The following is a 16,802-nucleotide window of genomic DNA, read 5'->3' on the forward strand; positions in this document are numbered from 1 at the left end:
GGGAATCTCTCCACTTTGCCCTCCGCACCCCGCTGCTGCGCTCTCCTCCGCGGCTCCGAAGCTCCCCCCTCCGCCACCCGCAGTCTCCGCCCGCGAAGGGGCTTCTCGTGTGTGGAAACCTTTCCTCCTTCACGGCTCCCTCCCACTGGCGCAGGTCCCATCCCTATTCTTTTGTCCCTGTTTTTTCTTTTTTCTTTTGCCCTACCCAGGTACATGGGGGGTTTATTGCCTTTTGGGATGACTGAGGTCTTCTGCCAGCGTTCAGTAGGTGTTCTATAGGGGCAGTTCCACGTGTAGATGTGTTTCTGATGTATTTGTGAGGAGGAAGGTGACCTCCACGTCCTACTCTTCTGCCATCTTGAAGGTCTGTGACTGTTCATCTCATAATCAGAAAATTTTGGGTATTTTTATTTTATCCTGTCCCAGCCCTGCTGTCTCACGTTCATAAGAAAAGTACCCATTAAAGTATGATTCTAGTGAAAGGTTTTTTCCTGGAGAGGAATTTATTTGACATCCCTTAACTTATTTTCTTCAAATTTTACTTTTATTTTCTTCCAGTTCCACTTAAATCTGTATCTTAGCAGTACTCATATTAACAGGGACAAAAGCCATGCTGGATCTAGTAGAAGTAATAGTTGTAAAAACATGATTGGGTAACAATGCCCCTGTAATTCTCTAAACCCAGTTCTTTAATCATGACCCTTTTGTGCAAATATTTCCATCCCTTCTCCATGGGAAGGGAGAAGAGAGATCGTGTTTCCTCTACAGTGAATGCAGCACCACATTTTGATGGTAGAAATGTATCTTTTTTGTACTTTTGTCCAGTTTATTTAGAGGACTTTTGATCTTCAGAGACTTGTGCCTCTAACCTATGCCTTAATCCTTGACATGTATACTTTTCTTGGTCCTGATCCTGCTGAGTTCTTTTTATTTATATTTTGAACATACAGAAAATATAAAAAATAATGAGTCACTCATGTAATAATTTAAGAATGATATTAACAATTTGCCTTATTTTTGTCTGGTCTTTTTTTTAAAAAAAGAAATCCAGTGTTAAAGAACCCTTTTGTATTCTCCTCCCTGTTTTATCCTCCCTTTTCCTCCCAGAAGTAACCAGTATCCTGGTTGGCATTTATATTTCCTGTATGTGATTTTACAATTTACACAGATGTGTGCGTGTAGCCACTGCAGCACGTGGAATTACGTTGTGGGTTTGGAGTTCTTCCCCGACTCTGCCCCCTTGTGCTGTATCCATCTTTTCTTGCCAACATCGGCTCTCAGCCCTCCCGGCCTCCATGGAAAAGGAAGGCAAGGAAAGCTGAAGGCAACCTGGCCTTTTCTTCTTCCTTCCTTCTGCTTGGCCCTTTCCTTCAGTGACTCCGTACCTAGCCTTAAGGCTCTGGGCTGTCTGGCTCTGCTTCCCGTCTCTTTTTCTTCTTTTACTCTTGCTGCCCGAGTGTTAAATCACTTTAATTTCTCTTTTTGGTCTTGAAGATTAATACAAGTTCCATTTTTCTCTGCCCTTGTTTGAGGACGGGTAAGGTGATGTGATTGAAGACCTGGGAGAGAAATACAGTGTAATGACTTTCAAGTAGAGAAGCCCTCCCGAGGGGAGAAGGGGCAGAGCTGTGTGTCTCGGAGGATCTGATACTTTGTAATGTCAGATGGGAATTACTTATAATTAGCATGTTTGTTCTTTAAATATAGTGCTAAAGGCATGTGCCATTGGGTTAATAGCCAACTGTTACAAAGTTAATTTGCTTAACAAAATTCAATTTATCTTCCTATATGCCTGTAATATCTCCTTTTATGGTCTACAGAGATTTTTACATATCTCTTTAAGTCACCCACAGCGACGTTTACTATAAAAAGGCCTTTTCCTTCTTTCATCTAAAGTATATTCTTTATCTGCCATGTGCAAGGCACACTGTGAATGGAGGCGAAGGGGGCTGTGCTCTTTAGGGACATAACAAATGATTATGACAGTTATTCAGAGCTCAGAGGAGTTTACTGTCTTAGGGTGGAAGATGGATATTTATTGAGATACTACAAGAGAGAGTATTTATTCAGATTCTTCTAGGGGAAGATATTTACTCAGATGCTCCCAGGGGAGATGTGTACTCAGATACTAGTGGGGAAACCCCTGGGATGGGGAGAGGAAGGTTGACGAGGCACAGCAGTGCCGACCACACACGGCCTGTGTACGGAACTGGTTTTGGGGCCTTTGATGGACAAGCAACATCCTTGACTATATGTTTTTTCAGTGTTTGAGGGAATGAGAGTTTAGAGAACTGTATGTAGTCTGGCCATCACAATCTTAATTCCGTTATCATCTAATACCAATTACCTCTTAGTTTTTCAATAGATGTCTCCATGTCACGAATTCCATCAACCCTTCCTGACCTCCCGAATCCAAATAAAACATTAAGGACCTAAGTGTAAGAATGGAAAGGAATTGCCTAAAAATCTTTATCACCTGTGGTCAGAGTACATCTTTCGCTTAAATGCACTCCTGTAGGGCCCATGCTAGGACTGTTCTTGGTTTCCTTTCCCAGGACATGTTCTGGAATGTAATTTAGGCCCCTTACCATCTTCTTTCCATCTGCAAACCCCCATGTTCGTTTCTCTGCATAGAACCCAGAATCCTCTGTCCAATCCCAGCACTGTCTTTCTCTAATGATTCAAAATTATAAATTATAACACACACATATAACATACTAATGAAATATCCGCTGTGTGTTCACATGAGAGGTGTCAGTGGGTAGAAGAGGAGAGAAATTGCTTTATAATTGAAGATGGAGCCTTTGTGGCATCTTTTAAATCTAATGGTTATCATTAAGCCTCTTCTCTGCTCAACGTTCCTTCCTTACTATGTACTATTTAGGTACCCAGGTGACATTTTTCTATTGTATCCTGCTGGTAAATACTATGATTCACGTTTTAAACTCTTTCTAGTCTTAGAAAAGAGCCCAGAGCACTCAGACGTACGTTTACAGATGGTAAGGAGTACCAGCTCGTTCGTTTTTTTTCATTTAAAAAAATTTCCACTTTAACTTTTATTTCAGGAAAAGAGGCTCCTTCACAGTTGTTGCTTTTAGAAGATCCCAAGGGGCCTAATGAGTATCCTAGTGACACGTCTGATGAAATAGCTTTAGCTTAAGGATTTTAGCTGGAAGTGAATTTTAAACGGTCGTAAGAGTGAAGCTTTATAAGTGTTAGTAAATGTAAACAGTGTTGAGATATACAGAGTTTTAGAAGACAGAGATTGAGGCGATAAGATCAGGCCCAGAGGTTTTTTCCCAAAAGCCACTAGTGTTTTGGTAAGTTTGCAGTTGTCTGTGACACAGCATGATAAATGTGATCTTTGACTTATGCAACTGTTTTCCACGTTGAGGAAAAAGAACATATAAATGCTTGAGAGTCAGTGGAGTGTGATGAAAAGAAAAAGAAAAACTCTTTCTGGGGAATCAGGAGAGAGGAAGGTTTAGCCAAGATTTCCCACAAACTTCAGTTTAATCGTGAGTTTTTGCACAAGGCCTTTTCTGTCTCACAGTTTCTTCATCCGTCTAAATGGGGGCTCATTGCTTCTCAGTTCCAGTAGTTTCTATTGAGCTGTGGGACTTGTTAAACTTGTGATGTGTGCTCGGTGCTGCGCTGGCAGCGATGTTGCATGTATCCTCTCATTTAATGGTCAGCCTCTGGAGTAATCATAGTTCAGCAGCTTTGCAACATGGGTTCATAGCTCCGGCTCCAGCTCGCTGCACCGAGGCCATGGTTCCCATGTGCCAGACTCTAGACTGGTGTCCTTCCATCAGGAATTTCTTCCCCATCTATGGGGAATTATAGTGAATGGATCATGTTGTAAAATTTTCCTAAAGCAAAAGATATTATATTCAACTATTTCCTTTTGTCATTAAAAATACATGTTATTCGGTTTATGAAATAATAGTGATAGTAGAAAGCTGTTTTATAGGTCTCTGCTTATCACAATAAAACACATGCAAATCTTTGTTGGTCCTCTCCTCCCGTCCCTTTTTACTTGTTTGTAGCTATAAAAGCCTCCCAACACTTGGCTTAAGAAATACTGTCTCAAACCAAATTGGCATGTGCACCTGCCAATTTTAAGAGCAAAGCTACTAAGATATGAAGGGAAGGATGGTATTTTTTAGATATTTAGCAATAATTTAGAGCTTACATTTGATCTAGTGGCAATGCTATCCTATATGTGGCAGCTTCATTCTGATTGAATAGCATCTACATTGGGTTTTTACCTGTGAATATTTAACTTTTGGCAAGAAATGTTTTTTAAGGAACCCTGAAAGGATATCCTTTCCCGCCTTTCACTAAAGCCCTGGGTCAGGAATCCCCTTGACTTGTCATTTGTTGGCCCTCTTCAGTGCTGATAGCGCTTTGCTTTACTTTTTCCTCAGTGATACGAATGAAGTTGACATACCACCCAACACTCGAGTTGGCACCAAACGCTATATGCCTCCAGAAGTGTTGGATGAGAGCTTGAATAGAAATCACTTTCAGTCTTACATCATGGCAGACATGTACAGTTTTGGACTCATCCTTTGGGAGGTTGCTAGGAGATGTGTATCAGGAGGTAAGTGACAGCGATACTGTTGGAGCTACTACACATCCTTTCTTTCCGATCACAAATCAGAGTTATCTTGTTTACAGAATCAGGTTTGATTTGATTTTCCCCTTTATTTCTGTTGATGCAGTCTCAGTCCTCCCAGGAAACGATATTTAACCTCTTAGAATTATCTTTGACTGCCTCCTTCCCTTCACTTGCTACTGATGAGTCTCTTCCAGAGCTTCCTCTTGCCTTTTCAGAGATCACCCCCTTCTACCATATGTGTTTTCTCCTATCTCTCTTGAGCTCTTCCTCCAGCAGGTGCTCCAGCAAGTCAGACCCCCGTCTCCCGCCCCTTCCAGCTTCTTCCTACCAACCTCCCGGCTCCACCCCCAACATCAGTGATGCTTTCCTTGTGGCTTCCGGTGCACAGATGAAGGGAGACACAGAAATGTAGGGCGGGGCACCCATTGTGGCACCCCTCTACTTCTTGACTTTCTGTAATACTTCCTCATAAAGCAGTTTGAAAACATCAGTTTGTATCAAAAGGAAGTTAAAGCACAAGAATATCGTTATTGTTCATGATTACTTTTCTACAAACGTAAGGATTCCCTAGTAAGACTGAGAGGACATCTTAAATATTCAGAGGTAACATCGTTGCTTGTAGTGTTTTGCTTACTGCTGCATCATCTGCTTTTGAGTAGGTGAGGAGCTGAGCTGCAGGCTCTTCAGTATCAAGTGCCCTTTCTATGCCTTTGCTCACGGTTGTACTTGTTCAGAAACCTTGGCACTGCTGCCTTCCCTCGTGATGTCTAGTTCCTCACGTTCTCAAAAGCTTGAGCCTGTCCGAGAGTGTGAACGTGCAGCCTGCACTTCACTAGGAGGGGGATTCTTTTTCTTGGACCTGCCATTTATTATTTGTGAACCTTTGACAGGTTACTACATTTTTCTTTGTTTCAGTTTTTTTATTGTCAGAAAGAGGTGAATTATTGTATCTACCTCAGATGGTTGTGAGGTTTCAATGATTGTAGAAAGAATTAAAACTGCCTGGCGTATAACTAACACTCAATACATGTTAGCTAGCGTTTTAAATTTTCATTTTGGTTGGTAGAGGCTTAACTTATATTTAGATTAATATTTAAATATGAAGGAGAAACAGTAAATCAACAGGCATTCACACTTTTGTAGAAAGATCATCTTCAGTGATGTCGTGCCTTCGAATCACTCTGGGAATTCCGTGCCTCTTATGCACATTTTAAAATAGAACAGGGCTTCCCTGGTGGCGCAGTGGTTGGGAGTCCGCCTGCCGATGCAGGGGACACGGGTTCGTGCCCCGGTCCGGGAAGGTCCCACGTGCCGCGGAGCGGCTGGGCCCGTGAGCCATGGCCGCTGAGCCTGCGCGTTTGGAGCCTGTGCTCCGCAACGGGAGAGGCCACAGCAGTGAGAGACCCGCGTACCAAAAAAATAAATAAATAAAATAAAATAGAATACATTCCCTCTAAAGTAAGACCGCAACGGGAGAGGCCACAGCAGTGAGAGACCCGCGTACCAAAAAAATAAATAAATAAAATAAAATAGAATACATTCCCTCTAAAGTAAGATAAGTCTTTAGTCCAAAAGGAAAGTTAATGTATGTAGGAAAATTTTCCTAACCAGATATTCTATAAATCTCCCATCATAAGTATGATCTCATGCTTTATTAAGAATAAATGAGCCTATTTTTGAATAATATGCCTACACTTATTTTATTAAGACAGGTTTATAGAAGTTAAAGGAGAAGTAAAGTACAAGATTACTTTTCTAATTATGTTTTCTTAAACATCTAAAGCGAATAGGGCTACAGGAAGCCTATATTTGAAAACCTGAGGAAGACCGGAATAAAGGAGAAATGATTCTCTGCTTAAGAAAAAAGCCAGCCTTATGTAAACAGCAGGATATTAATTGCTTTGCTAGGGCTGTCTTTGCCTGTGGAGGTTCAAGAGGTACTAAAATGTTACCTTATCTCTGTATGAGATTGATGTATATTTGTCAGAGATTCCCAGCTCTACCTCATACCAACTGTATGGCCTTGGGCAAGTTACTTAATCCTTTGAAGCCAAGTTGCCTCATCTGTAGAGTGTGTATAATAATGCTGTCTCATAAATGTGTTTGTGAGAATTTAATAAGATAAATTATATAACATACCTACCTCCATGCCTGGTAGATAGTAGACTCACAATAAATGAGTTTCTTTTCTCTTCCAGGGAGGCAAAGCACACAAATTCTATTCTCTAACACTTTCCTTTATGAAGATATTGCAAGTCTGGGGGCTCATCTTTCTAGTCCAGGTACTTCTGGGTGAAGTAGACACATCCAGCTGTAGGCCTTTCAAACTTTGGAAGCAAAAGAAAGTTTTGAAGTTTCAAACACAAAGGCAGCAGACATGGAAAATTTTGATAACTTAATTGCATGGTAAGGAGAAAGGAGTAAGGCCTAGAGTTCAAAGACGGACTTAGATTAGTTGATAATTTTATGTGGTTGGCTCTATATCTGTTTTCCTATATGCACTTACCCCACCATCCATGCATTAGTCCATCCAGATAATGGCACCAACATTAGGCACTGCGGGAAATTTGAGATAAATTAGATCGACATCATCCTTGCTCTCAAGATGTTTCCTGAGCCATTGTCTTGAGAATTAGAAAAGGAGGAAGAATGGGAATGAAGTGAGCATCTCCTATCCATTAGACCTTGTGCTTTCATGATCTTATATAGAGATGACACACAGTGGAAGGAAATAGTAACATAGATAATACGTATAATTATGCTCTGTGATCTCAGCAGGGGACAGAATAAATGGTGAGTTGGAATGGTCTGAAAAAACTTTCGAATCTTCTGGCCCTTTATGATTATAAATGGGTTTGAGTTTACAAGAAAGGACATAATACAGGCTCCAGATTTTTTTTAGAGTAAGCCCTCAGTGAATTTAATGATGTAGTGTATTATCTTCCGACCTGGTGGTATCTGTCGTGGTCCAAACGCAGGTTGGAAAAGAATTTCCAGACACACGGCAGAATGTAAAGAAGATAGAATTTATTAGAGGGGAGGGTCGCTGCCAGAACAGCGGGCAGACTTCCTAGTAGTCTGGGAGAGTCGAGCCTGAACATGTGCCATTGATCAGTTTTTATAGCCAGAAAACAAAGGAATGGTCTGAGGTGAAAATTGTGTTTACTGACTGGTAGAGACACATGTACCTTCCTTCTATAGGGTGGGAGTGGGACAGGGCAGATGCCTTTCCTTATTTGGGACAGGTCCCATTGGCCAGGTGGGCGTCGCCCAGGTGGGCTCAGGAATTTCGTAACCATTGCAACATGGTGGTGAGGGCGATTAAGAGTCTGGTAGGGGGTGTAACGCTGAAACTTTTTCAGGCAGGGTTGTCCTTTGTCCTTGACGCACCATTGTCTTTGGAGCACCACAGTATCATCTTGTTCAGATAAAAAGCAATGAAATTTCTATAAAAGATGATTTAGGATAGGGAGAAAGGGTTCTCTGGAAAGATTGTTCAGAGCAGCATCCTCTGAGGACAGAGGCTGCTTATAATTACTGTTAGGGGTTACTCAAATAAGGTCAGAAAGAAGACACAGGTAGCCAGCTTTTTTAAAGGACAAGAGGAAAAAAGGTAGAAATTAGATACTAGGGAAATGAAATGGGATAGAATTTAGCATGATAAGTACCTTTCCTTAAAGATGACATTCTTTTGTATTTCTTAACCGTTCTTTCAACACTACATATTTTTTTTTTTCTAATAGTGATATATTTCTTGTAGACAGTTCCGATAGATGCAGGAAATTTAAAGAAGAAAAATCAGACAGTCATTGCACCTAAAAATCATGGTTAATATTTTTAGGTGTGTATGTATAGTTTTCCAAATTTTAAATGTGCAAAAATACATTCTTATGATTAAGCAGAAAAAATGTAAATCTGACATTTTGTTCAAGTAGGATACGCTGCCAAATTTATTATGAGGTTCATAAGCGCATGCTGCAGTAGTAGAAATAGTTACATATTGTGCAGTATGCATTTGGGGCGTGTCTGGCAAATTCGCAACGAGATTTGATATAGATTTTAAAACGTTTGGCGCACAGTACAAGGGCCTTTATAAAATCAGAAGTAAACTTGAGATGCTTGTTTAGTTAGCTTTTGGAAGTTAGAAAAAAGGCTTGAAGGCATATAATATGTTTCATTATGCTTTCTTTTCATTTTTAAAAATTAGATCGTATCGTTTGGGCACATTGTTTTCAAGGTTGGTGCTGTTTTTGTTTTGTTTTTGCTGTTTTTCAACCTGAACTTGTCTTTGGTGCCGATAGAACTTTCCTTAGAGAACAGTTTATTTGTTAGACTTTTATTTCCTCTTCACAGAAAATAATAACATTAATGAAACCATATTTTCAGGTATAGTGGAAGAATATCAGCTTCCCTATCATGATCTAGTGCCCAGCGACCCCTCTTATGAGGACATGAGAGAGATCGTGTGTATCAAGAAGCTGCGTCCCTCCTTCCCCAACCGGTGGAGCAGTGATGAGGTGAGGCTGTAGGTCACCATGTGGATGTGACCAGTGTCAAAACAGACTTTTCTCCTTTTGCCAAAATTCCAAATATTTATCACAGGAATTCTTTTTCTTTGCTGTGATGGTAAGGGTGCCTCATGGCAGTAATTTATATGGAGCTAAGTGCAGTCAGTGTGTTAAATTATCTGTTCCTTTCTCCTGTTTGATTTTGCCACTTCCAAAATACATTGAATGGGTCAGCATTTAGCCTGCATAATCGATAACATTATTTCATTTGTTGGTGATGTCCTGACACTTGCGTAAAGGCCGTTACATAAGTGCACGTGTGTTTGTAAAGCATCATGAATTTTCTCCATGACAAACTCACGTACAGCATTCTTCCGTTTTGATGAGAGAAGAGTAAGGCATCTGAAGAATTCGGTTTTCTATACACAGAAGTGGTACAAGTTGACCCAGTTGAGATGCCCGACTGGGCTGTGGATCTTCGTTAATAAGGATGACGCAATGCTGTGGGAAAAATCCACATTTGGCCTGGCTCTGAGGCCGTCCTGGTGAAACCTAACCAGATCTAACAAGGAGCTGCCCAGAAGGAAGAAGTGAGCCGGCCAGCCTTGCCTTTCCTGCCCCATCTCCTCCTGCTTCACCCCTTCTCCATCTGCCCTCTGAGCCTCTAAACCTGCCCAGGCCTGGAGAGTCGGGCAGCATTCAGAGGGGTGGAACATTCAGAGAGGAGTTTGAAGCATCCCGGAAAAAAATGTACCAAAGCCAGTGCAGACAAATGGACAGAACACTGTTTATAAACTAGTTCTTCACTGTTAAATGCATTTAAAAATAACCTTTGGTTCATTGGTTTTGTGGCCAGTTACTGAAATGCTAAATAATACATATGTTTTCCAGTGAGCTGTGCAGAAAGCTTTATGAAATGCTGGAGTTTATGTTATTTTGAAGGTGGTTATGGGCATTGGTATTACTCAAAATCCCTTCACTGAGGATTTCTAATGAAGTGAAATTGTGCTTTTCAACAGGAAGGCCAATAATTGATATACCACAGGAGAACACAGGAGAAAGTTGTAGTGAGGCTGTGCACAGGTCATTAATCTTGTTAAATGGTACAGTGTGATGCTATTATTGGAGCAGACAGCTGTGATTTAGGAATAACCATGTTTGTTTGAATGGTATGGAGTTAGATAAAAGATTTGAGCTCACCGAGTGTTAGAAACAATCTGGGAGTGTGCAGTGGAATACAGACTCCCTGGGTATTTTTGTGTTTGTTTAATCTGACTTCAGAGGTGCTCTTGTACAATCAGCAAAACCACCTGCTTGCTCCTATCACAAGGAAGCCATGAAAATCTGTTTTCATCATTTAAGCTTTGCATGATGAGAGAAGAATTTTTATGGAATTTTATGCCTACATGGTTTTAAGAGTATCTTTAAAAAATATATTCAAACTTCAGAAACTCAAAACTAAAAGCCGATACCAAGTGCCAACCTTACAGATAATACGTTTGTCTAACTCCAGTTTTCCTTTTCCTTCCCGCAGTGTCTAAGGCAGATGGGGAAACTCATGACAGAGTGTTGGGCTCACAATCCTGCTTCAAGACTGACAGCCCTGCGGGTTAAGAAAACACTTGCCAAAATGTCAGAGTCCCAGGACATTAAACTCTGAATTGAGGGCAAAAATAAGCATCTCTGGAGAAAGCCAGTAGATACTCTTCTGTTTGTGGGCAGAGCAAAAGATGTTCCAGAAGCATCCACAGTACAAGCCGTGAACATCGTCCTGCTTCCCAGTAAGTTTAGCCTCACCTCTCAGGGAGCAGCTTGGACAAAGAGAAGTTCCCAGAAACACGGATTCATCGTGTCTGTTTGTAGGAGGGAGAAACTGCTTGGGTAACTTGTTCAAGATATGATGCATGTTGCTTTCTAAGAAAGCCCTGTATTTTGGGATTGCCTTTTTTTTTTTTTTTTTTTTTCAAAAGATGCTTTAATTTTGCCAAAATAAAACAAATAATGTAGATGTTTTAAGGTTTATACTATTATAGTTTAAACAATAACAGCAAAGTTCTTCCCAGAAACTCTCCTGGAAGGTAAATGAAAATACGTGTTTCCATTGGTAAAATTTTGTTGCACTCTACCAACCAACAGTCGGTGAAGTTGGAGAACAGAATGGAACTCATCTTCAGAGCCCCTGCGCCCCGCACCTCTTCAGACCACTCGGGCCAGGCCTGCACCGGGGCGGCCGCAGCAATGTGAATGCACCCGGGTACAAGCACCACCTGTCTGGGACCACGTTTGGGGATTCCTACAGGTGACCTTTTGCAGCTTTATAGGATATGGAACAAATGAAGGTTTTATGTGACTCTGTTAGAAGTAAATGTTGACACTATTCTTCAGAACCGCTCTGTGTTTCTGATTCTGGTAGGCTTTTTCTTTTACGGTAAAGTCCCTTCCTTTTCATTAAACACAAACAAAGCTTTTTTTTTTTTAACGGGCAGAGAATTGACCCATACATGCTTTTGATCTCTCAGATGAAGGGATCACTATTAAGTATAAAATTGCCATCAGTTTTGCTGAAGACAAGGCGCTTTAAAATAGAGATACTTTGCTCTTGTGCCGTAAGAAGATCGTGTCAGAGAGGTAGGGGATGAGGGTACAGGTGCACACGGCTTGTTTCTTCTGCACGTGGAACAGCCCTTCACAGAAGCGCACGGGGAAATGTATGCACAACTTTTTATGTACAAAGAGGGTTTCTTTTTGTTATTATCTGCCTTTTTTGTGTCTGAGTTAAGGGAAGGAGAGGAAACATAGGTTAGGTTAATTTAACTAATTTTAAAATAGATAAATATAACCTCCAAATGGGACAGCAGAGGAATGCTAGTGGAGGCCACAGAATATTATGGCTGCTGTGATTTATTATTCTAGAATAGATACGGATCGAATATGTATATCTTAATATCTTATGTGATAGCTTCACATCTTAGGAATGCTGACTCAGTTTATTTTATTCTCATAACGTTCAATTCACTTTTTTTTTTTTTTTTTTTTTTTTGCGGTACGCGGGCCTCCCTCTGTTGTGGCCTCTCCCGTTGCGGAGGACAGGCTCCGGACGCGCAGGCTCAGCGGCTGTGGCTCACGGGCCCAGCCGCTCCGCGGCATGTGGGATCTTCCCGGACCCGGGCACGAACCCGTGACCCTTGCCTCGGCAGACGGACTCTCAACCACTGCGCCACCAGGGAAGCCCCACTTTTTAATTTATTATTTTTTCTTCTCTGTGGCACTTGTGCAAAACATCTTCTCACCTATTCAGTTATGCGGGGTTTTAACTTTTGAAGCAACATGAGTCAGATCATCGACAGGGCCAGTTCCTCAGCAACAGGAACCTAATAAAGATTAAAATTGTACACATCCCTCTCAACTTTATTCATTTACTTCCTGACTGTGGTTTTCTTTTGCTTCTTAGAAATTCTGTAGTGTTTAGTAAAGAACTGCAAAGTAACCCCCTGCCCAGCCCTTTAAAAAAAAAAAAAAAAAGATGTTCCTTCCAGAATACTCCAGGGGGCAGTGTTTTATAACACATTTTCATTTCACCACTGGGTGGCTGAAGGATGGAGGGTTTTGAAAATGTGACAGCTGCATTAAAAATGAGAAAACATTTTCCTCACTTCTGAAGTGGGCTTGCACTGGTGACTTGTTCCTCCAGAAAAGCATCCTAGAGCAGAGACCAGCTGTGAGCTGTGCTTACGGTGTGGGAGAAGCATAAGGAGAAACAGAGTTCTGCATCCAGCTTTCACTCCCCAGTGCCCCGTAACCACATCTCCTTTGTAACAAAGAAAGAATATTTCCTTAATCCTTGACTATGAAAAAGGTTTCTGCTTTTTTCAAAGAATTAAAAACAGTTGGTTCCAAATATAATCAGAATGCTGCTTTGATTGATATAAAGATAACCTCAGTAGCAGTGTAAAGGTTCCTTTCTCTTGTGTCACATCGTATTCTTTGTGATAGCTTAGAAGGAGTACGTGGCTAGAGCTAAGTGTGGTAGTCATCTGAGCCTAGGAGAGAAACTTCAGTGCCTCTAATCAGGTTGTCTACGAAACAAATAAGTAAACATTTATGTCAGTTAAGTGGGGACATGTTCGTGTTTCTTGATTTTCCCTAAATTTAAGCGATGCTGGGCTTATGTCTTAGGTAAAAATGTGTTTTCTTTTAGGTGAGTTCTTATACATGGATAACCTCAAATCAGGATATATTGTGAAGAGGTGAGGATTTCAAAGTAAACTAGATTTCTAAGGAGGCGTTGGTTCCTGTGAAGAACGGGAAGAAATTAAGATAGTATCCACATTTCTTCTATATTATTTGTTTGGTTGCTTTGGAAAAACGAGTAGCTTACTTTCTAATCCCAACCTGATTTACTCACTATGAACATTTAAAAATTATTCCAGAGATACTTAAAAAGACCCATTTAGTTACTATAGTCTTTCAATGAAACAAGAATTTATTTACGAATAGAGTTTTCCTTGTATCTTACCAAAATCCACCTTGCTTAGGGAATATTAAGTTGTTCTTAAAGAGACTACCTACTCACTTCCAAATAATTCATTTTGATTTTTAAATTTCTGGTAGTTCAGAAGTGTATTTTTGTGTTTTGTCTCTCAACAGAAGAGTGGGAACCTGGAAATAATGTAGTTGATGCTTACTTTTAGGACTATTTCAAAGCCTAAAATTTTCTTCTAATCTTTTCCCTGCAAAGAACCCTAAAATACTACTCGTTGGCTAATATAAGTTTTGTATGCTAAGATGTTTGGTTTTATAGTTTATGTATGTTTGTATATATTATATAAATATATATGTATATATAAATATTATGTTCAGTTTGGAGTCTGGCACAACTCCATTATGTGGATTAGAGCGTAAAATATTATAGAGGATAAAGTACTAAATGAAACGTAATATTTATTTATAAAAGGTGTAGATTGTTAAATCACAGGCGGCAGTTCTATGAACATTGTGTATGAGGAGACCGGCCTTTGACCTCCTGGAAAGCACAGCTCAGAAGTCACTAGCGACCATTCTTTTTATTCTCAAAACAAAGCTTCTCAGCAAACACGCTAAGATTTTATTTACAGGGAATTCTCTGACACATTTCAATTGCTGTGTAGTCAGGTAGAGCAAGTCCTGAGTAATGACCGACTTTCACGTTTCTGCAGTCATGCCTATTCACTAGAAGTTAGTGTTTTATGTTGTTGGTCTGTTCTGGTTCTTCTTTGTAGGTGAAAGGCACTGAAAGAAGTTCAGTTTTTTAAAACTTGAATTATTCTTTAGTTATATCTCCTTAGAAAACTTAGTCACATAGCTGTGGAAATGAAAGAAGGCATCAGAAGTGACTCAATTTAGCGGTTATCATTCCTTTTGTAAAACAAAACAAAAAAACAATGCCATATTTTTTGGAGAAAAGTTAGAATATATAAGGGATTTTGTTGTCTCTGTTTCAAAAGAAGACTCATTTGTGTTCTTTTGGGGGATCAGTGCCTTATTGAATTTGTATATACTGTAATTATTCAGGACTAGGGAACAAACAATTGTATTGTATTTGTTACAAATTGTATATGGCTTTGTTTTAACATTCCCCCGGAATAAAATGGTTTCATTCTCCCCTTGGAAAGAACATGTCTGTTATCTTATACTTGTGCCTTTTTTCCTCTTTAAAAATCTCACATTGTAGCAGGCGGGAAAGGCAGCCATGGAGAGCGTTGCAGGTAAGTGTGTACATCTGGTGGCAGGAGAGCAAGACGAATGGTCTGATGTCTCCTGTTTTCTCTATAATTAGGAGGCATGGTCATCTGTTGAGAGTGAGAGGAAAGGTAGAAAAGTTGGTGACAAGGTCTAAAATTGCGTCGTAGGATATCACAGCCGGGTGGCTGCAGGCAACGCCGAGGGCCCTGTTAAGATGGATGGTGCTAACTGTGGCTTAGTGGCCAAGGTGTGGCCCCCGGACCACCGTACAGCCCGCACGTGAACCCGGGCTCCCTCATTCTCTCCGCTCTGTGACACTAGGCATGTTGTGCCCTCTCGAAGACTCAGTTTCTTCCCCTTGAAGGTGGGAATAACATTAATCTCTACTGCATGGAGTGGTTCTGAAGATGAAAGGAAATAATCCATGCACCAAGCATGAGGTAAGCATTCAACTAACACTCACTTACTATTAGCTATTATTACAAATCCCTTGTGCTACTCTTCTCTGTAATTTTATGATTTTATTTTTCTGTCAGCAGCCCAATGTAGGCATGGAGACTGCGGCCACTGGATTCGTTCAGGGTTGTCAGGCATATGCAGCAATGAGTCATGGAAACTCAGAATGATCATCGTCAAGGTGATGGCTGATGTGGTCCAGAGGAAGGAGGCGGATTAGAGAGGAGGCAGCTGATAGGCCCAAAGAAACAAGGTCAGAGGACAGGGAACCATGCTGGGGTCGAGATGGTGCGATAGCGGTTACTGAGAAAAAGGGTCTGTTCAGAATCAAGATTTCCAAGAGGGGGTAGCAAGATCAAGGACAGGCTGAAGGTGTGATCACGGGCTGGGCAGATTTATTAGTGGACACGATTATTGGTGACGAAAGAGGAACCCCAAAGCCAGGCCACTGGATCTGTCTCTGGGGAATTTGAAGCCTCCCAGGATGGTGGCAGTCTAATGACCTGACGATTGTGGGGCAGGGTTCTCCAGGGCTGCAGGGGAATGGGGGGCAGTCAGTGAGGGGCAGAGAGTGGAGACAGAGGCTGGTGGGGCCTGATGGCCTGACGTACAAAGGAGTGGGGTGCCATGCAAGGGCAGCAGCCTGGAAGGAGCACAAGCATAGGAGAAAGACTCCATCCTTCTTGCCAACTGTGAGGTACGTGGGGTGTGGATCAACCCAGTTGTTGCTGTTGTTTCTGAGTCAGTGTGCCCTGGAGAGGAGAAGACCCTCTGCAGAGGGACAGGGAACTTGCTAGGCTCTTTGTCCATGGACTGGGAATCCTGGAGGGCAGAGAGCAAAGTTTGCTTTTGAGGGCATCCATTGGAGACTGGATTAGGAGAGAGGAAATCCAGAGTTGTTTGGGCGCAGAGACTACAGGCGGGCTTGCATCTCAGTTACCAGGGACTCTAAAGTTTTTGTGTGATTGGCTGTGTTTAGCCAGCTGCACTACCTCCCAGCATTGGGATTCAGATCGATTTAACTCCCATCCCGTGGTTTTCGCCATCTCCGTTCTGCGGAAGAACATAGTCTGAGCCCCAGTCTTCTCCCCTGTAAACTGGGACAAAACTCCCACCTCACAGAGCCCTTAGGAGGAACAAGTGAGGTGAACGTGTAAACAATGTGACGGCCCCGCACCAGCTACACAGCAGGTGCTCATAAATACTGCTTTTCCTCGCTGACCTGAGTTTTACAGGGAGTAAAGATGGCAACGTTTAAAACAAGCCAGAGGGCTTCCCTGGTGGCGCGGTGGTTGAGAGTCCGCCTGCCGCTGCAGGGGACACGGGTTCATGCCCCGGTCCGGGAAGATCCCACATGCCGCGGAGCGGCTGGGCCCGTGAGCCATGGCCGCTGGGCCTGCGCGTCCGGAGCCTGTGCTCCGCAACGGGAGAGGCCACAACAGTGAGAGGCCCGCGTACCGCAAACAAACAAACAAACAAACAAACAAAAAATC

General features: G+C 41.7%; 1 protein-coding gene across 34 annotated transcripts in view; it reads left to right on the forward strand.

The window, feature by feature from the left end:
• The window catches only part of BMPR1B (bone morphogenetic protein receptor type 1B), a 454,241-nt gene that overhangs the window by 422,027 nt on the left and 15,412 nt on the right, over window positions 1–16,802 (forward strand). For 22 of the 34 annotated variants that reach the window (XM_055085847.1, XM_028491661.2, XM_055085837.1 and 19 more), the window contains 7 exons: window positions 4,431–4,606; window positions 6,823–6,906; window positions 9,011–9,141; window positions 10,667–10,913; window positions 11,269–11,431; window positions 14,948–15,293; window positions 15,390–15,562. In XM_055085847.1, the coding sequence (XP_054941822.1) occupies window positions 4,431–4,606; window positions 6,823–6,906; window positions 9,011–9,141; window positions 10,667–10,792 (517 nt within the window). In that variant the 3' untranslated portion in view covers window positions 10,793–10,913; window positions 11,269–11,431; window positions 14,948–15,293; window positions 15,390–15,562. The other 12 variants (XM_055085851.1, XM_055085862.1, XM_055085844.1 and 9 more) reach the window with 11 other exon arrangements.

Source organism: Physeter macrocephalus, chromosome 7 (genome assembly GCF_002837175.3).
Source record: "Physeter macrocephalus isolate SW-GA chromosome 7, ASM283717v5, whole genome shotgun sequence".
In the NCBI taxonomy this organism is placed as follows: domain Eukaryota; kingdom Metazoa; phylum Chordata; class Mammalia; order Artiodactyla; family Physeteridae; genus Physeter; species Physeter macrocephalus.